This window comes from Chelmon rostratus, chromosome 23, assembly GCF_017976325.1.
Source record: "Chelmon rostratus isolate fCheRos1 chromosome 23, fCheRos1.pri, whole genome shotgun sequence".
In the NCBI taxonomy this organism is placed as follows: Eukaryota; Metazoa; Chordata; class Actinopteri; order Chaetodontiformes; family Chaetodontidae; genus Chelmon; species Chelmon rostratus.
In genome coordinates this window covers 13,762,784-13,788,497 of record NC_055680.1, presented here as the reverse complement: position 1 = coordinate 13,788,497, position 25,714 = coordinate 13,762,784, and the positions used below count along the sequence as shown (strand labels likewise).

General features: G+C 42.9%; 2 protein-coding genes across 3 annotated transcripts in view; both read left to right on the top strand.

Annotated features, from left to right (window-relative positions):
- Window positions 1–337: 337 nt before the first annotated feature.
- On the top strand, window positions 338–10,801 carry sf3b2 (splicing factor 3b, subunit 2). Its single transcript, XM_041965119.1, has 22 exons — window positions 338–487; window positions 972–1,018; window positions 1,284–1,334; window positions 1,708–1,938; window positions 2,197–2,247; window positions 2,562–2,649; window positions 2,931–3,025; window positions 3,523–3,631; window positions 3,849–3,943; window positions 4,318–4,527; window positions 4,849–4,971; window positions 5,058–5,138; window positions 5,240–5,467; window positions 5,551–5,700; window positions 5,903–5,992; window positions 6,636–6,743; window positions 6,855–6,962; window positions 7,624–7,766; window positions 8,130–8,231; window positions 9,181–9,280; window positions 9,418–9,609; window positions 10,395–10,801. The coding sequence occupies exons 1-22, from the start codon at window positions 358–360 to the stop codon at window positions 10,464–10,466; spliced, it is 2,604 nt and encodes an 867-aa protein (XP_041821053.1). The 5' UTR covers window positions 338–357; the 3' UTR covers window positions 10,467–10,801.
- A 4,703-nt stretch (window positions 10,802–15,504) lies between these two features.
- Window positions 15,505–25,714, top strand: part of LOC121626224 (phosphofurin acidic cluster sorting protein 1) — a 64,212-nt gene continuing 54,002 nt past the window's right edge. Inside the window, exon 1 of one of the 2 annotated variants that reach the window (XM_041964575.1) lies at window positions 15,505–16,035. In XM_041964575.1, coding sequence (XP_041820509.1) covers window positions 15,881–16,035 — 155 coding nt within the window. In that variant the 5' untranslated portion in view covers window positions 15,505–15,880. The remainder of the gene's footprint in view (window positions 16,036–25,714) is intronic. The other variant, XM_041964574.1, reaches the window with a different exon arrangement.

The window sequence follows — 25,714 nt, the reverse complement described above, 5'->3', positions numbered from 1 at the left end:
AGTACCTCTTTACCTTTACTTTTGAATGCAGGACTTTTACTGACAGTGGAGTAAAATTTCACTATAAAAATGTAATGTCTTACCAAGTTTCAATGCTTTAATTCATAGAGAAAACAGAATGTTTTAGACTTATTATACCAATTTATAAACCTTGACGAAAGGGACGTCAAGCATCATACAAGCAGTGAACACTGACATCTAGAGAATACAATTAGTAATTGCCATGTTCTCATTTCGGACTTCATATCCCAGCAAGGAGTGCGACAGAGTTCTTCCCGTCATGCTTTGCGCTAGTTCCGTCCTACGCCGCTCGCGTGTCTTCCGCTGCCGCCGTTGTTCCATTGAGAGAACCTCAACATGGCATCCGACGGACCACCGGGTACCGATTCCCTCCCGTCCGATTTAGGGAGTGCTATTGCGTCCCTGAATACATGGAGCAACCCGGAGCTTCAGTCCAAGTTGGCGGAGCTAGGAGCGCCCACGATGGGTAAGAAAATGCTTGAAAAGACGGACAGCGCTCTGGAGGAAGGACTGTTTAGCTAAGTCAGTTGCTAACGCTAGCTAGCAAAACGCAACGCTTCCGTTGCAATAAGCCAAAGCTAGGCCTGCAGTGTGTTTACACTCTTTGAAATACATATTTACCGTCTATTTATGTCAGCAGTTTACTAGTAACGTGCTATGTGTTAAAAGCAGGACTAGCAACATATATCTGGTCCTTTAGCTATGTACGTAGCCCATTGATTTAGTTAGCTTGCGCGCTAACTTCAAAGGGTCAGGTAACGTTAAGCACTTACTGGGTTTAACGTTAGCAAACTTCTGTGGTAGTCAGTTTAATGTTGGTGAGGGGGCTTAAATAATGAGACAGACACAGTTTACATTCATTGAAGTGTCCGTGCAATGTTATGTCATGGCTGTTGTTAACAATTGAGTCTACATTTCTTCCTTGATTTAAGGTTTTTGTCATTCCTCAGGTCCCAGAGAGGAGCTGATTGACAGACTGAAGGGCTACATGATGCAGGTAAATTTAACTACCACATGCTACTATCATAAGTCTGTAGTTCTGTTTTTTTTACTATGTAATAACATTTCCCATGTATTGATGTTGAATGTTTGTACCTGTTAGCATTGATATTTTCCTTCCTTCCTTTACTCTTTTGGCCTCTACGTTCTTAATGCAGTTAAAGAAGCTATGCACATGTAACTCACAGATACTGTAGTCCTTCACTCGTGTGTGTGTGTGTGTGTGTGTGTGTGTGTGTGTGTGTGTGTGTTTCTCTCTGCAGACCGGAATCCTCCTCAGCAAACCTAATGATGACAAATCAATGGGCTCACAGGTAAATGTCACATTGCTCCTTTTTTTGTTTAGATGTGGAAAACATATTTGCATGTAATGCCCTATTTTGAAGTCTAACGATGGTGTGGCACCATTGCACCATTCTCAAAGAAAACCCCTTCTGTTAGTTTGGACATTTATGGCAAATACAATTAAAATTTGTGTTTTTTTTTCTAGATGTTGTTACTGTGGGCGTCAGTCTTGATGTTTTGAGGTCAAAAATGGTGCACTTTTGGCATCTTGTGTTACCATATTGAATGTGTGTAATGATTTATGAATAAAGGAATAGCAAGAATGAAGCCTCACAGCATCAGTGTGCGTTCACTTCACACCCACAAACCTCCCATTTTCCTCTCCTCTCCTCTCCTCTGCAGGTGCCAGGTATGCCTCCCATGCCCCCGATGCCCATGCCACCCATGCCTCCTGGCATAGGCATGCTACAGGCTATGAGCATGATGCCCGGAGGGCCCCCTCCGCCCAGCATCCATATGGGCATGGAGCCCCCCGGTTTGCCTCCTCCAGGCCTTTCGCAGGATGATCAGCTGAAGATGGTTCAGCAGAGAGCAGCCATGGTGTTACAGCAGGAGGAGAGAGCCAAGCAGCAGGTGAGGGTGGATCGACTTATTGCAATCAGCTTTGCCTTTTAAAAGTTTAGAATTAGTCTGTGAGATCATAAGATTAAGTTAAAAAAAGCAGGTTCTTAAAACACCTTTCTCCTATACAAGGAGCATAAATGACACAAAACAGCACAAAATATCTGTTCTGGGTAATGTCTAATGTAAGACCCCACTTACATAGAGCAATGAAATAAGAACTTTTCATTTGACTGTTGCTCAGTGCTGAATTGTGTCTTTGTATCACAGGGTGATTCCCGTGTCATGGATGAACATGATCTTCTGGAGCAACAAAAGAGGGTGAGATAATGAAGACAGTCCACCTGTTAATTGAAGTCATGTAGCTGTAATGGATCATCTGATAAAACTCATTTCAGATTTAATGAGCCTAATGTTTCAGACAGTGTTAGGAAATGTCGTTCTTGTGTGTGAAATTTACTTCATGTCACTAAAATCATTACATAAAAGATTTTTTTCTACATTAACAACTTAGAAATACTGACCTTGTAACAGTTTGGGGCACCCTTTTTTTTTTCTTCTTAAACCCTCTATTCCTTCCCTCCTTTTCTTTGACAATGTTTTTTACTCCCGTCTCCCCCTGTCTTGTATATCAGGCTGCAGTGCTGCTGGAACAGGAGCGTCAGCAGGAGATGGCTAAGTTGGGGGCGCCCCGAGTAATTCCCCCTGTGAACACAATGAGAGGTATGTTGGTCATGTAGTAATTTCTTATTCCTGCTGCACGTTATCTCAGCCATAATAAGTTCTTTTTATTTTTATCATAATTTCATTCTTCCTAAGACACAAAGTAAAACGAGACTGAATTATACTTCCAGACATGGATTAGTGTGAAAGTAACAGTGATTTCAATTGAACTCTAAGCAAGGGCTTCAGACTTCCTGGGAAGTTTTTACACTATACGTTTGGTATAAATGATCAGATCCTAAATGAGAAACTTCTAGCCCGTGTAAACTGTGTTTTTGCAGGCTTGGATCCGCGTGCGCCGCTGCCTCCTGGTGTCAGTATGTTGCCGACCCAGAAACAGAGGGTGCCACCTCCCCCAGGAGAAGATAACAGAGAGGTGAGCAGGCCTTTTCTTTTCATTTATGTGCTATAAGTTTTGAGGCAAGAAATGCAGCTCATAGAACTGACATTAGGTTAGTAGTGGGTCTTTCACAAATGTCAGTTGAGTTTCTTCTTTTTTCATTTCAGAACCTGTTGCCTAATCACAGAGAGACTATATTTAAAACACAGTATGTGTATTTTTAGAAAGATAAAAGACTGCTGATTTGTTTTAAATACAACATTTTGCTCTATGAGAAATGTATAAAGCATTTCAGACATTTATTTTAAGGCCTGCAGAATTTTTTTGCTCTTGTTTGCTGGTTGTGTGTTCCTGCACATGTATTCCCATTATTCTCCTAATTTAAGATGAGAGATGGACTGGGCCTTGCCTTTAAAAAAACTTCTAGTGATTGTTCTGTCCAGGGAGTTGATCTCTTATTGATTGACAGCAGGAGACTACCATGTCACAATTGTTTTTTTGTTTTGTTTTTTTTTGCTTCCATTCCATTCCAGTCCTGGCAGAGTGAGGAGGTTAGCATCAGCGGGCCCAAGATCCCTCAAGCTCTGGAGAAGATCCTCCAGCTGAAGGAGATCAGACAGGAGCAGCTGACCGACCCCACAGGTCAGTACAGCTGCATTCTTTTTCTCTTTGACAAACTAAATCAAACTGACTTAGGACAGATGAACACTAGCTTTGACAGTTAATTCACTTAAGATAAATAATAATTACTCAATGATTAACTGGAATATTTGGAAAGCAATAGGCTCTGGGATGTAGTTGTTGTAGCAATAGGGTTTATAATCTGATTCATCTGCTTCTATTTATATCTTATTTATAGAGGAGGAAGATGATGACGAGGGTGCAGAGATGAACTCCTCTGCACCAGTCATGTCTGAGACAGAAGAAGATGACGGCCAGATATCTAAGAAAGATGTAAGTCTCGTCTCACGCCATCTTTCTGTTAATGTGAGGCAGCTGTAAGACACAGCATCACACTTCTGTATTTGTGAAATTTGGTTGCTTGTTGATGTTATTATAGCGTACAGTGATCAGTATTTATGGTAATTCAAAGGCAAATTCACCACTACAGCACCTGAGAAATTCATTTTGGATACTGGAGTCATATCTCATTTGTAAATTAGGTCATATTTATTGTTGTTGCTGTGAAACCATAACCCAAATCCACAGTCCTCTTTGCACATGATCACCCAAGCTGGGCTTTGTGACACATGCATAACATCAACTAAAGCATAAAGAGACATTTTTTTTAACACTATAATATTTTAATTAACCGACCCTCCCCTCAGAAAAACCGCAGACGCAGAAACCGCAAGAAGAAGAGCAAGCAGAAGCGAGCCCAGGAGAAGAAGGAGCAGGAGCAGCAGCAGCAGAAGAAGGAGGGCAGCGACAAAGAGAAAGAGAGGGAGACAGAGGTAGAGATCGAGTACGTCACAGAGGAGCCAGAGATCTACGACCCCAACTACATCTTCTTCAAAAGGATCTTTGAGGCGTTCAAGGTGACAACAGAGCACTTCGTTCATCTTTCCATTGTTCCAACAATCATCATCAGCTGTGGTTTATTCAAAATACATTCACAGTTGTGAAAATATCAGGACAGAAGCGAGAGGGAGGGCGACTGCAGGAAACTGCAAGTCTGGAATTATTTTTAACTCGTATTATGACCAGAGAAGCAGAAATATGTTGGTCTTAAATAGATTTCTCAGTTAAAAAAAGAAAAAACAGAAACTTTGGACAGAAGATTATTTTCATTGCTCTCATGTGTATTGTGGCATTGCTTTCATTTTGCTGTAATGTAGCCATTTTCCTCTCTTTTCTAGCTGACTGATGATGTGAAGAAAGAGAAGGAGAAGGAGCCCGAGAAGGCAGAGAAGCAGGAGACGGCCGTGCTGCGCAAAAAGGGATTTGAGGATGAGAAGAAAGACAGCGACGACAGCGATGAGGTTTGAATCCTTCCAACTGTAAGGAAAACAGAAGAGAAAGAGCTGAATCCTGTTGGTTAAAACATTTCAAACTTTTTCATGTACAGGAAATCAGACCAGATGCACCGAAACTGTCAAAGAAGAAGCTGAGGAGGATGAACAGGCTGACTGTGGCCGAACTCAAACAGGTACATTAACTAATGATCATAATTACTGTGAAGATTACAGAAGAGTTCCAGTGCTATCTTTAACCTTTCATCTCCTTTCTCTTCCCGTCTCTTTGCTCCAGCTGGTGGCTCGTCCAGATGTAGTGGAGATGCACGATGTGACGGCCCAAGAGCCCAAGCTGCTGGTCCACCTAAAGGCCACCAGGAACACTGTGCCGGTGCCCCGCCATTGGTGCTTCAAAAGAAAGTATCTGCAGGGAAAGAGAGGCATAGAGAAGCCTCCGTTTGAGCTTCCCGAGTTCATCAAGAAAACGGGCATCCAGGAGATGAGGGAGGCCCTGCAGGAGAAGGTGGGTCGCCAGACTGACATTTGTTCATTTCTGAAGGAACAGTGAAATTCAAACATAGCTTCTTCATTTCTTTCCGTCCACAGGAGGACGCCAAAACCATGAAAACCAAAATGAGGGAGAAGGTTCGACCCAAGATGGGAAAGATCGACATCGATTACCAGAAGCTCCACGACGCCTTCTTCAAATGGCAGATCAAACCCAAACTCACTATCCATGGAGACCTTTACTACGAGGTAGTAGAGCCTTGAAATTCAACCATTTCTCCCATTTCTTAAAGTAAAATCATCTTCATATCCCTTTGAGAGAAGGTGTCCTTAGAGATTCTATTAAATTGTTTTATCATTATTGTTCCATGGTGGTCAGTGCTGCAAGCTGCTTTAAAAACAAAACAGTCCACCTACTGACCTGCTGTGTGTGGTTTTTGTGTCTCCGCAGGGAAAAGAGTTTGAGACTCGACTGAAAGAGAAGAAGCCGGGCGATCTGTCAGATGAGCTGCGCATCGCCCTGGGCATGCCCGTCGGACCTGTAAGACCCACCAACATTATTGTTCCTTGTGAATTTTCTGAGCAAAAAACAATAAAACCACAGGAAAAGAAAAGGTTACATTGACAAAGAGTGAAATTGAGTGCAATTTCTCTCAAAAAATACAACAATGTGACCACATACAGTATATCTTGGGTGGTATGAGGTTCCAGTTGTGCCAAGAATGTGCTGAGGACAGCATATCTGTTCACTGTCTTATTGTCTCGTTATCCCTGCTTTTAAGCCACTGTCCTTATTATCCAGCTGTGTCTGTCTCCTTGTTACTGCTGTACAATGTATAAATGTCCAGGCTGTGAAAGTGAAAGACGAGAAAAAAAATGGTCTTATTATTCAGTGAACACAGTAACAAGCTCAGGAACATAACAGCTGGGATAGTGACAGTTATGAAAAAATGTACCTGGGCAGCTTTTCTTTGATTTTTTTATTTTTTTTAACATCAGCTGCAGACAACAGCATGACGTGAATAAATGAGCATATTCTAGCTCAAATGAACCCTCAGAGAATAAATCCAGTATCCCACAAAGGATCTAAATAGAATAGTTTCTGCTTCAAGACGTGGTTTCTGCTGCATTGAGGAAATAGAGGTGGTCAGTGAGCTGACATTGTCTGTGTCTTTCTTCTTCAGAATGCCCACAAGGTGCCTCCTCCCTGGCTGATAGCCATGCAGAGGTACGGCCCCCCTCCCTCCTACCCCAATCTCAAGATCCCCGGACTCAACTCCCCCATCCCTGAGGTGAGGAAACTTCTGCCACTGCAGACAGTTTGCACCTGTACAATAAAACAGCAAAAACAACAAACCACATATTGGTGTGTCTGTATGTTTCCTTCCTCCTCTTCCTGACAGAACTGTACGTTTGGTTATCACGCCGGAGGCTGGGGGAAGCCACCAGTAGATGAAATGGGCAAACCTCTTTATGGTGATGTGTTTGGGACCAATGCTGCAGACTTCCAGGTACACAAACACACACACACACACACACACACACACACACACACACACACACACACAAATATACTCGTTCTCATATGTTCTTTGCAGAAACTGTCAATTTTAAGTAATATAAAAGATTTGCTTCCTCTTCCTTGAAAACTTTGGGAAATTCTATAGTACATTATCACCACCATTCTATAGACGTGTGTGCTCTTTTAAGCTACAACTGAAATAAATGAACAAATGCAATCATTTCTCAAAAATGAATATAATGCAACTAAATGATACAAAAAGGTTGGAAAACAAGCAGGATTATGGATCAGATTTATTATGCTGTAAGTCATTGAACATCAACAGTTATGCATGGTACTCTAAAAGAAAGAGTTATCACAATACTTGGGGAAAAAACAACTAAAATGTCTTAAATTGAAAATATTTTAAGCTCAAAGTGCAAATGGTTTGACCAGTTTCTTGGTGCATGGTTGATCCTGATAGGATCCACCCTGCTGATATAGTCTGTCAGGTGTAGGAGTGTCTCCATTTTTCTCATGTTCATGATACATTTTGTTCACATTGTCATCCAGAGTCCTGTAAGAACTGAGGTGGTCTCTTAATGAGATCGTGCGCACTCAGGTTGTTCGCTGCCTGACTTACGGACGGATGTGTCTTTGTTTATGATCAGGCCAAAGCGGAGGAGGAGGAGGTGGATCACACACCGTGGGGAGAACTGGAGCCTTCAGATGAGGAGTCATCAGAGGAAGAGGAGGAGGAGGAGAGCGACGAGGAGAAACCAGACGAAACTGGATTCTTCACGCCAGCTGACAGGTACTCGATGTGCGAATTAAAAATACAAAACATGAACTTGTGAATCTTGAGGAGACTCAAAACAAGAGATTCGTCGCCTGGAAAGTTAAGTTTCCTATTTGAGCCAATAACATCACATTCTTTGCAATGAGCTGCCAGCTTTTGTTACTTCTAATGGATGAGTTGGTCTCTTCATTAAGTGTTTGACTTATCTGTGATGATCTCTTGGGACTGCATGTCCTCTTTGTTTACGCGCAGATGAGTGAAGCCGTTTCTGCCTATATGTTTGCATTATGTAATATTCATACAAGCACGCAGAGATGCGTTCATGGAGATGGACACGCATGGATAAACTCATCATGTATCTCATTTCATGTGTTCCAGTGGTTTGATCACCCCTGGAGGCTTCTCATCAGTACCCGCCGGCATGGAGACCCCAGAGCTGATCGAGCTGAGGAAGAAGAAGATCGAGGAGGCTATGGATGGGTGAGTGTCGTGTCTGTCACGGCACTGTTGCTGGTTTAATTTGTACTCCCACAGTAGAGCTCCTGCTGTTTTAGTGCGCCACACGCTAGAAACACGGGGCTTCTGACATTTCATTGTCAGTTAATGGCTTCTTGAAATAGCTTAGAATATAAAAAAACACATTTATTTGCATAAACATTTCTTTGAATAAATGCTGCCGTATTGAATTTGATATATTATTATTATTATATATACAGGGTCTTGACAAAATGCTTTATTTTAACAGTTATGTTTTCGAGGTTAGAAATATGCTTGATTTCCAACAGTTTGTTTTTTTTTTAATCAACACATTGGCTCATGGAAACCAGAACTCTTTTAGTATTTGAAACGAAGCGATCACACTGTCATATTTGTTTGTCAAAATTAGCGAGTATTAGATTATCATGATCCAAAAATATAATCAACACCAACATGAACAGCTGTTAAATCAAACAGCTGTGGCTATAAAAGATTTCTGTAAACTTTATTTTTTAGGTGCATTTGTAGTAACAATTTAGATGTGCTGATCAAGGCTGCATGAGCCTGGAAATGTTTGGTTTCGGTACCTTGAAAGTGCTTGAAAAGTGCTTGAATTTTACTTTACTGTAAAAGCTGTACAGATCCTGTGTATAAATATAGCTAGCCTGTCATAATTCAACTGTGACTGTAATGTCTTTGCGCCAACCAAGTCTCATACATGTCATTGGATCAAAATCATAAAAGTCACTGTTGTATTAAGAAATGTTATCCTTCTAATGTACTTTGTATGGTGAGAAGCTTTGGCCTCTCAGGTTCAAGTTAAGTGACTACCAGCCACATTAGTCTGTAACCAGCAGTCATTTGAGATTTATTGTCCTGTTTTAAAGAGGGGATGGATAATGAAAAATGACTAGTATAAGCTAAAACCCTCTGTTGTTTGTTGTGTTCATAGAAATGAGACGCCTCAGCTGTTCACAGTGCTCCCAGAGAGACGAACAGGCCCCGTTGGAGCAGCCATGATGGCCTCAACACACATCTACGACATGTCAGGGGTAAGATGACTCTGCGTGAGCACGAGATGAGAAATGCATGAGAGTGTGTCAAAATGAGATGAAGATGCTTCAGTGGTCTGTCTGTAGCTGTGCCTTAAGTCTCATCCCTCCTCATTTTCCTTCTCTGCGGTCTCCAGGCCATGGCGGCTCGTAAGGCCGGCGGAGGTCAGGAGTCACAGGGCGTAGAGGTGGCCCTGGCTCCAGAGGAGCTGGAGCTGGACCCCATGGCTATGACGCAGAAGTACGAGGAGCACGTCAGAGAGCAGCAGGCCCAGGTGGAGAAGGAGGACTTCAGCGACATGGTGGCTGAGCACGCTGCCAAACAGAAGGTACACACACACCAAATCAATATTATTAAAGTTATCGTCCTTCTTCATGTTTATATATGTACTTTCTTTTCTCTGTGATAATTCAGTTTAGATATCTAGTGATCAAAAGCTTTTACGTTTGCTTATTTAAATATATAAAAGAAGCGCTCTATATGTAGTTACAATCAGTTTTAAAACCAATGAAAAGATTGGTTCAAGGTGATAGTTGTTCAAATTTAGCTGTATTAAAGGGCTGTTAAGCCTTATGCAGTATGTACTTTATGCATCACTCAATACAGCATTTTCCTTTATTAACTTTTAGTATTTACATTAAAGGGGTGTCTCACTGCTTGAAAGACTGTTTCCATGAACCCGGTCTGTCTGTGCAGTAGAAAAATGCAAATATCTTTGAAATTGGTGCTACATGACAACAGGAAATGGAGAAAAGGCGCTATGATATTCCCTTTTTGCAACAAGGTGGAAAACCTACGACAGCCAAAATGCACTGTGCTGCAAACTTACAGTAAACTAAAATATGTTTCCCAACTTTTCCTTTCCTGTGTAACAGATGACAGGCTGCATCATTAAACCTTGAACAGTTGGTCATTTTTAAGCCAGATCATAAACACATCACTGCTTGCGTAGAAAAAAACTCACATGACTCCATGAGTGTTTTATTTATAAACTTAAGTGACAGGCTGTTAATGCAGTGTGGGTTGCAGTCATTTCAGTTTTCCCTTTTGTGGTGACATTTGATTATTAATAGCCTCCCTTTCTCCCCTCTCTGCTCGCTTGTTACCGTACAGCAAAAAAAGAGGAAGGCCCAGCCACAGGACACGCGAGGCGGCGCCAAGAAATACAAAGAGTTCAAGTTCTAGAGCAGAAACACCAAGACGAAGCGCTGCAAGAGAATGAGCCACAACAGGAAATGAAAGAGGAAGAGCCGTACTCAGATTTTAACTTTGGAGGATGCAGACTGCAACACCAAATCATCTGTTAGATCCGTAGCAGTAAACACATGTTTGTTCCTTTTTTAAAACTATAAATAGACTAATCTTTTTTTGACACATCTCATGTAATCCGGGTCACATGAGAACGGTGACGTGCATTTCCTCTCTGTGACTTGTTATGTCTTGGTTGTTGTTTTTTTTCCACTGTAGCCATATTCTGTTTTCTGTTTTTTTTGTAAATAAATGAAGCAATGATGAGTTCACCACTGCTGCCGCCGTCATCATGTTTCTATTTCATTTCAGGTGGGTAAATGCAAGGTGTTCGTCCAGCCTGAGTCAGCTGATCCAGTCACAAGTAGAGCGACTAGGCTGAGAGGAGGAAAATGAGATCTCACTTTCCACCTTTTTTACTGAAACATGGCCATAGCTATCATTTAGGACACTGAAGTATGGCTGTTGTCAGGACTGCTGAATTTTATGAGGACAAGTCTTGGAAAAAAAAGAAGCCAGCTGAAACCTGGAACAAAACTAGAGGCTGACGGCAAATGGCTAGCCTGGCCCAGTCCAAAGGTGACAAGATCCACCTCCCAACATCTATAAAGCTCACTGATTATTACGAAAATGTCTTTTGTTTAGTTTGTCCAAAAACTGGAGTGTTAAATAACTATTCTGTGTTTTACACAAGGTTATTTGCCGGACTAGTTCTTGGCTGGGAGCAGTAACTTCCTGGAGGTTCAGGTGGTTGCCTGGCAACTGCTCAAAGCCAAGACACCATCCAAAGCATCCCGTGCACAGTACCCCCTAAAACCATACCCAAATATATCTAAGATATTAATATCTGATGTATTACTCAATTTACACTCCTACAGATGAATTTAAGTATGGAGAGAACAAGTTTTTGCAATTTTCATGAAGCAATAAGTTATTTCCTGTTTACCAGCTCTATTGCCCCGGTAACGCTGACATCATTATCACTCAAACCAAGAAGTCGGGGGATGGAGTACCACATGCATGAGGGACTGAAGGGGTAATTCCTCATACTTTCCAGTAATGACTCGTTAACTCTCGCGAACATGCGGGCTTTGCTGTTGTATTGCGACGCAGCCAGCTGTAGTACACGTTTCCGCAGCTGGAGGGCAGTAGAGAACCCTGAACGTGACAGTCACCTGACCGTCTGGGAAGCACAGTGACCTACATAGCTGCAGCAGCCTCGTGCTGTCTCGGTCACTAGTACACGCGCTCGCACACCCAGGGAGCAGCGGTCTGTTCAAAATCAAAGGCTACTGCTGTCTTAAATACAACACTAGCTCTGCTGCCAGTGTTACAGAGCTGCCTAAGCTTTTTTGCACAACTGATGGTGATTTTTGCAGGTATTATTATTATTATTATTATTATTATTATTATCAGCATTTCACAGTAACATCTTTGTGGTTGGGACATGCGCTCAGTCTGGAATAAATGACATCATCTCCTGGCGTGTAAGCATGTCTTACATCTGTTTGCCAACACTCTCAGTGGTTCAGTGTGGGAGACAGACTGTAATGATACTGCCCACAGAGCCTCATCATCCATGCATACATCCATCCATCCATCCAGTCTGTTGCTATTGTTTACAACCATCATTCCAAAATTCTCAGCTTCCAATTTCTCATATGTGAGGATTTGAACCTTTTCTTTATATATTATTTTGGACTTTGGGAAATTATTATTATTATGTCCATTTTTAACTATTATCTTACAGTATAATTCAATTGGGAGCTGGTTAAATCCAGGCATAATGTCAATGAACTCATACTTTTACGATTGCAAATACTGTATACACTGCCGCAGTAGATCTCTGTATGTGGGGATAACTGTGTTACATAAGAGACGGTTTAAACTTAATTGATTCTGACATTGGCTTTGGAGCCTGTGCGGTGTCACTTGATGACCTGGCAGATTTAGGGCGCTGTGTAAAAAGTAACCCAGGATTATCTCGTGACCATGTTTTAATCTGCTTGATTCTAATCTCTTTATCAATGGCAGGGGAGAAGCGTGTTAAAAAGAGCAGGGGGTTTGCACTGCGTTTAAGTCATCCGGCTGATTATCCAGAGCGAGGGGCCGAGAGCAGGCACGGCCGTCCAGACGGAGAGTCTGCATGCTTTTAATTCCGGCTCATTAGTGAACCAGCTGATTTCCCCCATTGTCACACCTTCAATCTGAGAGGAAGCGCTAGCTAGCCAGTGACCTGCGCTTTTGTTTTGCTTGGCTGGAATGAAAAACCAAACTCTCGACTCTGGTCTGTGACTACAATCTGAATAAGTGAGAAGAAAAGTATGAACCTGTGGTCTACAGGGCATGAAACAGACTTACCATCTATAAAACACTGGCTGCACACCATTAACAACACAGAACCACAGAGCCCTGCTGTGATTAAAGTGGCCTAACAAGCCAGTTTATCACCAACACATATACACTCATTTATTACATGTGTAAGTGTTAAAGTAATGCTGCCTTTAAAGGTGTCTCTAAAAAGAGGACACTACCAATTCAGCACTGCACTCCTATGACATTGACTCACACAGATAGTTCCAGAAAGTTCAAATCAGTGATGCAGATCCAGAGGTTTCGCTCTCTTCTTCTTCTGCCATCCAACACCTACATTACCCACAGTGCAACTGGACAGCTGACAGTACAGTTTTAGATTATGATCTGTTATGCTTAAATGCAAGGCATGCTAACGTTACATTTTTTAGTGCAGATGTACAATAAATGCCATTGTGCTGGATGCCCAGCAAGCACGTAGCTGGACATAGAGCTACACCCATGTTCAAAAGCCGGCCATGATGATATGAAGTATATAAAAATAATAAAAAAATATATAGAAATGGTTTCAGTGCTGCCATGATCAACATCAACAGAATGGACCAGTAGCCGATGTTTTGCACCAAAAATCTTAATGCATTTGATGTAGATAAACATGCAGGATGAGAGTTAAAGAGGGAACATTCTGTACAAACACACAACCCCGATCGGCTGTTTGCTGTCTGTTACTTCCAGTGGTCACAGCAGCAGCACACGTCTGAAAACCATCCACCAGCACGTCGAGCACATAATGTGGTTGCTGGCCTCGATGACAGCTGCGATAATCTGCCTGTAGAGAAGCGTCAGGCCGGTGGCAGCCAGCCGTGCTGTGACGCTGGTGGAGTGATTAGGTCACCTTCTGATTCATATTCAGATTCAGAGATCGTGATCATAGCCAAGCCTTTGTCACCTGAGGGTGCAAACACTACACCTGTTCCATGCTGCACTCGCAGGCAGCCGAGCACATGGAGAGCTGCAGCATGGTGTTTGTTTCACATGGGAACAGGGAGTTGTGCTGCTTCCAGCTGGTGATTATAAGGTAAACAGAAGCGGGAAAAATACATGGCAGACGAGGCTTTAAACCGCACATATACTACATTTTTACCTCGTAATCTGCCACTTAAAAAGGATGTGAACACCTTGCACGGACACCAAAAGATGGTCTTTCCCTCTTCGTGTCCGGGTGTCATTCATAACAGTTCAGGGGAAAAGTCAAGACATTTATACTATGAAATGAAAGTGAGCTCAATTCACAGACTGGAACCGGTTTTACACCTTTGTATTTTTGCCTGCTCACAACAGCTGAAGGAAGGCGTGTGTGTGTATGCGTGCATTGATGTGAGTTTGCATGTGTGTATGACTAATGGGAATCATTTCAGCAACACCTGAGACTCCAGCCTGTGCGCCGTATGGGCCAAAAATACAACAATGCACAAATTCACCCTCACTGATCCTCAGTAAAGCATCAGAATACATATTCCTGTGGAGGGAGTCTGCTCCAATGCCGCATAATACGAATGCAATACTCATTGTCATACAAAGTATAATTCTGCAGGTGGTGAGAGGTTGGTTGAAATCAGGTGCTGTTTCATGTTGTGCAACTGGTTTTAATCATTTATTTGATTTGTTTGTTTAGTGATAACCAAATAACCAGATAATTCAACTCACATGCCTACACTGATAATGTATGTATTAGTTTATATTAGCTCGATATAGAAGTTTATGACTTACCAAACTGATCAACTGGCTAATAAAGGGGGTCAAAGTTCACAAGGCAACTCCTGCTTTCTCTTTCATTTTCAGATTCAAATAAGCCTTTTACTTGCATGGCCGTAGTTACGCTAGTACAGAGGATATACTGCACTGTGCATGTACTGTAAACAAGGTTTACAAGATAAGTATAATAATTCAGAATGTAAGAAAATAAGACAAATGGTTCGCACATTACTGCACTATATATGCAGCTTAATATGCAAATAATAAACAAATATATGTACAGTATATATTAAAATACTACTACTAATACAGATATAATGTCATCTAATTTACAATATTTAATATTTTTTACAATATGGTATTTATATTTAATATTCTTATTACTATTAGAAATTTGTTTTTATTGTACAAAAATATCTAAATATTTTAGAAATATTCTGAGTCTGAATATTAAATGTGTAAATTAAAAGTAACAATACTGCCATAAAAATATAATATAATAGATGTAATAATAATAAAAAATCTCTCCCTCTCAATTTGATTCAGTTAACTTTAGTAATACAGTATGACATAGGACTGAATAAGGTTTGGAGGCCAACCACTTTCAGCCTACCTGTAATATTAGTACAACCTCAAAAATATATGTATATCAATGCACTGTATCGTAGTAGTCGCAGTATATGTTTATGTATACAGAGTAAATTCAAGAAATATGAAACATATGGAAAGGCAGGATTTAAAAAAGCACACTACACACAGGGCAGCACACCATTGGCCAGCCTCTCTCTCGCTCGTGCTCTCTCTCGCTCTCTCTCTCGTGCTCTCTCTCTCTCGCTCGCGCGCGCACTCTCTCGTGCTCTACGTCCTCTAACTGAAGAGGCGTAGCTCGTTGGTGTCGGCTCATTGTGCGACTTGAGCGAGAGAAATTTCCGCTTCCTCCACCGATAAACACCAACCAGCGCACACCGGGAAGACACGAAGTTGAGGCGCAGGGAGCAGCGAGAGGACACGCAGACGGACGCGGGGCTTCAACGCCTGTCTTCGGGTACAAACCCCGACGACTGCGATGTGCTCGCTATCAGGCGGCGAATAGCACAAAACGGATCAACTTTCCGGTTGTACTGTACGCGGGAGCGTTTTACGCATTTGCACCAACGGGAGCCTGAAAAAATAAGCTAAAGGAAGGAGGAGGAAAAAAAGGACAACACACACACGGAGAAGCCAGGCTACTACGGGTATTCCTCCTTTCAGCTCCGCGTGAAAGCCCGTTCTCAGCCTCCAGGATGTCGGAGCGAGGAGGGCTCCCGCGGACTGGGGGCGTCCCTTCGCCGCACATGCAGCCTTCCAAGCCGGTCAGCATCACCTCCAACCGGCCGGTCCACATGAACCTGTACGCTACATGGGAGGTGGACCGCTCCTCACCCAGCTGTGTGCCGAGGTATGTGAAGGGGGCCCCGGCCAAAAAAAGGGTGCATGACTTGTCATTTTGTGGGTGGTTGTGACTGGGAAGTGACCCAATCGCTGTGTTTACGATGGGGGATTTTTGAACAAACACCCATGGGCGCCTCTGGAAAGAGTATGACCTCATGTGAGAGGATTGATGCTGTTAATGAAATATTAACACGTGAGAATTACGCATTAAAGGCAGTGATTATAAATGTATCTGCTCTAACTGAGCCTAATTTGACCCTTTATAGCCCCTCCAGGACCCTTGGAGGTCCTTAGACCCCAGTTTGACTACCCCATTTCTCCCAAATAATCATTACCCAGTAGCTGTCAGTATCCTAATGTCATAGATAGCCCTAACATGCCCTCTGGTTATCTTTTATACTAATAAAGATTATTGTGTTGGAGCATCTGCAGCATTTCCCAGAGAGCCTCAGATGTTGCTCACTTGATCAATGCAGACACAGAGAGTGATGAAGCACTGGGTTGCAGTCTGTCACTGCAACTACAGAAGGGGCATTTTGTTTCCATGTGTGACACAGGTGTAACATCAGGCGCTGTGATTTATTGGTTTGCAGAGGAAGAGAAACCCAGGAAAGATGTTTTGGGTGACACTGCAGGCAGAAATGAATCACATTTGATCCCGTTTTTGCCCATTTCCTTGACACGTAGAATCACGGCAGGCTATGATGCAATGAAAGTTGTGTACCTGTATGCTCATGTGGACAATGCAGCAAGGGCACAGTAGGCGGGACACCTTATCCACCTTAGCTTGGTCCTAAACAAAGACTTTCAAGTAGGCTCCTTTGTTTGACTGAAAGGGATTCAGCCGCCTGGCATGTACTGAATGTCACGCTGCTGACAGGAGCTGCTCGTGTGTCCTGTGACGGTTTCATCTGAACAGAAAGAAATATATTGGATGCAATGTTAGTCTCCAGCTGAAGTCTACCCCCCCTTGTATTTATGAGGCCATAATAATAACTGAAGTCAAGATTCAAGGTCAAAGGTTAACTGTTGTGACTGAAGTGCCGCTCATGTGAGTCACCACCACTGAGCATACAGTGTGTGATGTGATGATGGATCTTACCACATATCAAACGGAAAATCTCAAGATTATTTTGTTTGAAGAATTGATTTGTCTTTTTGTTAATCTGCAACTGTTTAGGTTACTGAAAGCAATTAGTGGGAATAAATCATGCTGGTAAAAGCATCATACAAAGCTCAAATGCTGACATCTTAATCCTGCTTTCTAAAATGCTTTGGGGCTTTACTGGGTTAGAAGCAAAGCCTTAAGGGTATGTTTTGCTTCTTAACCCACACTGCTTTTTGGCAGTGTGTGTGTGTGAGTGTGCACAGTCCTGGATCTATATTTTGGAACAGCTCACATGAATTAAACATCCATTGTTAGCCTACGTTTTAAATATCTTTCCTCCTGACCTTCCCTTTGTGATGCGGATTATTACCTTCTTTGTGTTTGCGTGCAAATATCCACAGCCGATTTTGAATATTTCGGCGTCGTGCTTCGAAATGCGATTGTGGATGTTTTTTTGGACCCTTTTTTTTTTCGGCAGTCGTCACGGTCCGTCAAATATCTTCGATTTCGCTGCAGTTGCAGCAGCAGAGACAGACTCGCGGAGCCAGAAAAAGGGGGATGGAGAGAGGATGAGGCTGGGAGACGGGAGAAGAAGCGGTGGCTCTGTCATCTACATTTAAATAGGATTTCTCGCAGACACAGGCGGGAGGAAAGTCTGCAGGAACGGTTGTGACAACTAATCTGTGGCTTCCAGAGCTCGAAGAAACTGCATCTACAACAGACTGAAATTCAGCTGTGATGATGTTTTGCAGTCAGCTGAATGTAGTCTATTTGCCTCTTGCTTAATCTTTGTTGTTACAAGAAGGACTCTGAACTTCCCCCCTATAGCTGAGGTGTTGTTGCTCTAACCTCTTCCTGTCTACCCAATATGCCACTTGCTATGCTGTTTATGCAGCGTTTTGTATTGACTGTGCCCCGGCGGGCACAAATATGCACTCGGTTGCCTATTCCAAAAAACATTTTATGGGGGAAACCTGGAAAAATGCTAAACACAACAAAACAAGGACTGTTTGTTTGTGTTGGCATTTTTGGTCACATTCAGTGGGGAGTAACAGGAAATATTCAAGAGTGAGAGATGATATCGTGTTTGAGCAGTTTTCTGCAAGTTCAGTGTGTCAGTCTTCTAGTATGAGCAACCAGGATACTACGAATATTTGTTTTGAGAGGTCACAGAAGCACGGTTATCTGAAATCTCCACCCTTCCTCATGTCCATCAACACAGTGTGAGTGCCTCTGAGGTCATTTCTGTGTTCAGCCTTCCTGACCTTCCATTCTATTCTTTACTATAGAGGAATAAATCATTTTACTGGCTCCAAACCAGCTCTTTCAGTGTGGTGTATGGGGGTGATTCCTCTCGCCGCTGTCTCTTCTGGGTTCTGCAGTGTCATCAACACACACATATACGGGTGCTTGGCACTATCCTCTCTGCTCGGTTCATTGGTTCTCCTGCCTCACGCCTCACCTCGGGGGATGAAACCTTCATTTTCTGGCAGCCAAATAATCCCACTTATGAGTGCGGTATCTGCTCTCCCCGGCTCCAAAGCCTCACCTCAGTCTTATAGAGGCTGTAGTGAATAAAGACTAGCAGTTCTCAGGTGTATTTAGTGTTATTGTCAGGTGGAATGTCGATAGAGCCCGCCAGTGTTCGTGCCACTAATGGTTTGGATTCCAGTATCCGGCATAGTTTAGTTAAGGCCTCCTTGTGCAGCTACTCTGCTTCAGGTATTCCAGGAATGGGCCCTGTCACAGAGCTCATCGCCTTGCATTATTAAACGTCTCCTTAAAGAGTTGAGTGGAAAGTCCCATGACTCAGGTCCATAGATGGATCCTGGGCTTCAATGTGGCTTTCAAGCCATGAGTGAGCGGCGAGTTTCTTTCCTCAAAGCAACCACAGATCCACAGGAAGGACTTTGGAAACTGGGTAACATTTGGACCACAGACGAGGAAACGTTTAACCGTTTTGATTTGTGAGCCCTTTAAATTAAGCTTTGCCTCTGTCATGACACATTTAACATGTTATGTTACTACGCTACTTTCCCCATCTCCGCTAAAGGCGCCTTTAAACTACTCCAAATCCTCCACGCCCATACGTCCTGTCTCTTGTATTTAACACGTGTAGAAGTAGAAAACAAGACAATGAAGCAGCCCTACAATTTGGAGGGCTTTATTTAGCATCTAGCTTAGCCTCTGTGACTGCAGACAGCTCTCCAGCTGCACACCTCCTGCTCTAAACAACCTCTGGATGTGGCTATAACAAGCCAACTAAGAGCACACATGTGAACAAGGCAAAGTTTAAATAACAAGGAGGCTAAGTGCCTCTAACTCCCAGTTATTCTCACATAGCAAGACTGTCTGAACCTATTATCAGTCTGGTATAGAGGGAAAAATGCTTTGGCTTGTTTGTATTTCTTTAAGCCAATCACAATTGTCTTGGGTGGTGCAAAGCCCAGGATGAGGCGATGGTGCACTACAAAATAGTGTCGGTGGGGACTTGTTCTGGTGCAACATTTGCACAGGGAGGCGAGTCCCCCAAAAATTACAGCTTCTAGCTTGGTAATGTTCTGTTAGCAGCCAGGTTAGGGTAACTTGCCATTTCCAGCATAGCTCAATGTGTAGGTTGATTGTTTGGAGGTTGTTGTTGTTGTTTCCTGTAGTGACGGGGGTTTTGAAAATGGTAACGTGCCGCTAGCAGAGGTACCTGCCTGGTATACCCGCAGTCATCTGGTGATTCAGACGAACTCCCAGTAAGACGGCTCACAAATCAACCTTCAAATGTCAAAGAGTGTCACTGCGATTAGTTACTGTAACATAATAAATGACTGTCAGTTATAATGACTGCCACTATTTGTTCCTGAAAAAAGTAATCACATTACTTTAATGTTATTTTACCAAGTGAAGAGTTGCTGCCCAGCACTGCGTGTGACCCCGTGTTGCAGGTTGGTCTGCATGGTGGCCGGTTCAACAAAAAAAGCTGCAGGGACAGGGCGGCATGTTTAACATTTACTTAAAGGAAAAGGAAAATCGTACCATATTTTGTCAGGAGCCTCCCAAATGTTCACTATTAGTATCTTAAAATGTTTGTAATTCAGCAATTTGATCCAGTTCTACTCTTCAGCTCTTTGCATGCTCCTCCAGAGAGCATCAGCAGAAAGACTAATGATTTAGAGCTAAAAATAAACATAAATAAATGAGAGGAGCAGGGTCATTGCTTTAAAAATAAATGCTTATCTACTGGCCTGGTAATGAATACTGTTTGTACGAAGAAGCGCGGTGCAGAAATGCAGGATGTTCTGAATTATACATCGTGCATTTGTTAGACTCGTTTGCTAATTGCCCTGCAACACAATAGTGGGACGACACACGTTCCTCGAGTGTTGGCGTTACATTACCCGCCTGAACCCTGGCTGCTGAACACACAAATGGAAAGAAACGGTTGGAGTGCCAACGTCGCCATTGCGTACATGCCCACACACACACAGACTTTCATTAAGAAGCTTTGGTTTTCCCGCTTGCCTTGGCGCTGCTCGTTCTTCCGCACAGCTGAGTGGCCGAGAGGTCTGAAGTTTCCGCCGTGCCTCAGCTCGCCTGGTGGAGACGAAGGGAGATAGAGTGGAAAGTGCAAACCGCCTTGCCCTGGCTTTCCACGGTTATTTACTATTTGTGATAGTCGCTGTCCAGCTTCAAGCCTCTGAGAGAAATGGGAAATGATGGCACACATGACCATTATTGCCTTTAATGATCTATTTACCCTATGGCTTTAGAAAGATTAAGAAATAGATTTCTATGAGCGTTACTAGAAGTTATAATGCAGCTGAAATGGCCAACCAGTAAAATCGCTGTAGTGAAGGGAGTCATGTTTTCCTAGCAGCTTGAAGGCTAGCAGGCTGTAAAAAACCTGCAGTGAAACCTCTCACCCAGCTTTAAAAAGCTGCTAACCCACTCAAAGAATTTCACTGGTATGCCTTTCAGTGCTGTAATGGCCAAACAGTGGCATAAATGCTCTTTATAGATCTTCTAAGAACAGAATTAGCAGGATAACAGGGTCAGTTTGGAGGCTTAAAAATGAGTCAAAAGGAAAACATCAGTATTACGGCTGTCAGAGAGTATACTACATTCGATTATATAATCACATTGTGAAGAAACAGGCATTCAATTGTGAAAGTTGATAATCGGTTGTGATAAAAAAAGAGCAGCAGGTGTGCAAACGTGGATATTTAAATAGGTCCAAGCTTTGTGTTTGTTCTGGAAGGAATAATCAAATGTCATTCCTGCCCAATTTTGACAGGCCGTATCAGTATTGGTATCAGACATAAAAGCAATAATTGGTTGAGCTCTGATTCAAACGCAGCCGGTGTGGTTGCTTTGGTTGCTGCTCAAACAAATCGGAAGCGCTTGCGACCGTATCGGCCCGAATGTAAGACGACTCACACTCTTTCATCAGCTGTTTTTCGGAAAAGAGCTTCTGAAGGTATGAAACACTCTCAGAATAGTCCCGCAAGATACTGCAAAATCGTTGCTGGCCAGTACAGCCACAGCCTGTATTTAAGAACCCGGTTTTGATTTTACAACAGGTAGGAGTCTCCCAGTGATAAGTGGCAATGTGACAAAGAGAGAGAAATCATTTGGCTGGCGGCTGGTTGTCATTTCTGTCACACAGTGTTTTGGAGAGGAGAGTACAGGTAGTGAAGCTGAGCTGTCCTGCTGCTGCTGCTGCTGTTGCTGCTGCAGTGTAGATGTCGTAGTTGGTTGGGGCTGTAACACTTCTGTGGTCTGAGGAGGCCTTTGTTGCGGTATTGTAACGTTTGTGTGTGTTTCTGAGAGCTTATGTCTCCTGGCGGCGTCCCCCTGCTGTGGAACCATAGACTCCCATCTGGCAGCTAGCGCACATGCACGCACGCACGGACACAGATTTCCATTTCCAAGGTGCGGTGACACCTCTTCACGGACAATGTCACTGACATATGCTTCACTTTCATCTAATGTGTAAATAAACAAGGACACTGTGGCATCCAGGCACACAAAGAGGACATGGTGTGAGGGAAGCACAGATCATGCTGACAACAGGTACATAATCACACACACTCGCACTGGATCATGTTATGACAAAGCCCTGTCTACATAATCTCATTTTGAACCTGTTGAAACATGCTTAGATGGAAATATGAGATGGGAACATTTCCTCATTCAGTGCACATCTGAGATTGTGTGTATTTTGCCCATCTCTAAAGTATCTGGGGAGGAAATTGCAGTTGGTTGTTGCACACAAACAAAGATAAACAAACATGGATTCAGAATAAACACATGAAGCTCACTCGGTCGGGAGCAACACAACACCGCCTACATTTGCGTGCTCCGACTGTACGCCCTCGAGTCCATGCAAATAATGCGTGCAGACATCTGTAATCCTCTCCAGCTCAGGTTACTCACTGTTTCACCTGAGTGAGAACACAAGCTTGTAATGCACTTAACCCAGATTGACCTTGACACAATGCTTGTGTTTAAGGATTACTGACAACAATTTATTGACATTTACCCAATTTTGCAGGTTTGCTATAACCAGGTTTCAGCTGACTATATTAGTCCATTGTTTAAGGTTTGGATCGCTTCGAGTTGTTACATGGATGTTGTTGTTGTGCATTATTTACCAAATATTACGATTCTGATTTATGGTTACTTTTGGTGCTTTTTTTGAAAGAATCAAAACCTTCTCCACCTAATTACATAAGGAGCTGTGTGTGATGCTTCTCTGTACACAAGCTAGTAAGTTATCAAGACTGGGTGGGAATATTTCCATTTGACATTGATGGGAAAATGCTCATTGGCCGCAGCTGAAACGGTTCAATACATAATTATAATTTTGTGATGTGCTACATAAGCACTAATTCAATAAAACAGCAGCACCAACTGAAACTAATTTTGGAAATGACACACATTGCTTTTTTTTTTGTTTTGTTTTTTTGTAATTGCTAGTCCACAGTCTAAGGAATTTATTCATTCTTTCTTGCCAAGATAAGCTAGATGAAACTGACCTTAATATAAACATTCGGCCACGTCCAGGAGATGGTTAGCCTAGTGTAAACACTGCAAGCAAACGTGCAGCTAGCCTGGCAACCCAATCTGCTCACTAATGAACATGAACATCTCATTTGTTTAATCCGTACAACAACAGTAAGGTGCTGGTAGGTGGTAGGCCAGCTGTTTCCAGTCTTTTTGCTGAGCTAAGATAAGAGTTAGCTTCATATTTAGCGTGTAGACGTGAGAGTGGTATTGATCGTCTGATGTAACTCTTAAGTTTCCAAAAATGTCAAACGTTGCAATGGTAGAATCCCCGTTTTTTGGAGAAGCTAAAGAAAATGATTGAATGAGTTCAGGTAATGGATCGGAAACAAAGATACTACTCGATTAGGACACATTATGGGAAAACAGACATGTCCTCAGGATTCTTTTTGGCTTAGCAGTTGCTCCGCGAGTCGCTCTGTCACTCTGATACTCTCAGCCCGCTCTGATGGCCGTATCGATGCTGCAGCTGCTCTGGTTGGTTGATAACCAGGAAGCTAATGCGATTGCCCACTCAGATAGAGGTTTCCTTTTCCGCGGTTGTGTAGGGTGGCGGACAGCGAGCTCCGATGGCATTGTCTCCCCACCTCCAGCTAAACTGGATTAGGCGGGTGCTCAGCTCATTAATCTGTAATCGCTTTAATGGAGGGTCAATTATATTATATGTGTGCACTTGTGTGTGTGTGTGTGTGTGAGAGACAACAAAAAGAGGATTCTTCCAACGTGCTCCTAATTGAGGGAATCTTTATTTTCATTGTAAACGTACATATTTAATCAAACGCAGACGCATGCACACAGAATAGGCCTGTGTGTTTTCCAGGTTCTCTCAGTGCAAGCGCTATCTTATCTCTTCTCTTACACGCACACAGAATGCAGGTCACATGCTCAGCCTTGCAGGCCAAGACGAGGTGGAGAGGCCAGACAACAGCCCTGTGCTCTGGATAGCAAAGTGCAAACCAGCAAAAACACGATTAGCAAACTTGCCAACAACAACTTGCGCTCAGGGTGTTTCTGCTTTTTTAACGCAGCCTGCAAACGGTGCAACGCGTGCTAACCTCAATTTGTCGAGCACACATGCTGTTTTTGTTGTAGTTTGTAAAAGCGTGTGATAAACTTCACCCAACATGTGTGTTTGAGTGGAAATGTGTGTGTGTTTGTAAAGGTTGATTCTGCCCTCCTTAGGAAGTAACAGGCCTCAGTGTGTCCTTGCCTGTGGCTGTGGGAAGTAGAGCAAGACGGAAAGAGGTGGAGAGAGAGGGAGAGAGAGGGAGAGAGGTTGGCACAGAATGAGGGAGAGGGAGGGAGAGAGAAAGACGATGGAAAGCATGCAGAAAAAAGTGAGCAGAGGAACAAGAGGTGACTTTTTTATTAACACACAAGACACCTCGGTCCGTGCCTGTGAGGATGTGAACATGCACTGTGGGAAATAAAAGGTGTTCACGCTCTCACATTATGGCAACTGTCAACCTCTAGGCGAGTCCCCATTATATTCCAACAAAAGTTAGTCTCCACAAGGTAAACTATATAGATTTTAGGGTTAAAGCTTAAAATCAAAAGTATTTATAGTTGTTCTGAGCGGCCACACTGGAAGGCAGAAGAAAGCGCTACCTCCATGGAGAGGGCAGCATTGTTAAATATGGTGTAGAACTGGGTTGCTCACAAACTGTCACAAATAGCTGTTTAATAAACGAAAAAGTATGTGTGCATGTCGGATCGTAGGTTTCGGACTGTTACGGAAATGTTCAGAGACGCATACTGGCCCCTTCACTGTAGGTTGCAGGCGTTTGCAGAAATCTGAACCAAATCTGAACAATTTGTCATGCTGACATCAGTGTCAAGCAAGCTCATTGGCTTTTCGAACTTATTTCGAGAGGCTTAAAAGTATAAAATAAACAACCCACGCAAACATCTCCAAAGCACCTCCCTGCTGCGATAGATTACACGCAGCCCAGAGGATGTTCCAGCCTTTTAAGGCATGTGGCGGTTTCGGTTTAGGTTAGGATAAGGTCGTATTTAGACCAAAAAAAAAAAAAGATGCCCCCTCATTCATTTTAGTGACACCTCTGCATTGACGCAGTGGGATCTGGCAAAAATAATGCGACTCTGCAAAAAAACCTGGGTGTTTTGCCACCATCATCCAGAAAAGTGGTGTGTCTGACAGTCAGGTACTCGCAACCACACATTCCTTTGTAAGGTGAAGCGGGGTGAACAGTGTGTCTCTCCACTGTTACGACAAATGATAAGATGACTGCCTCTGTGATCACCTCACAGAGCTCTAAAAACCACCTAAAACTTAACCCTTCTCTGCCCACCGACGTCTGTGAAGATTATCAGTCATCCAGATCGTGTTTTCCAAAGAGGCTTGAATCAAGAGCAAGCGGACTTGGTTTGCAGTAGCAGTGATTTCAATTCATCCTAGAGTCACATCTCAGAGGCTGCCTGTTGAAACGTCGTCCATTAATTCCAATTGATTGTGTCCAATTGCTGTATATTCAGGCAGCCGCCTCTCGAAACAAAGAGT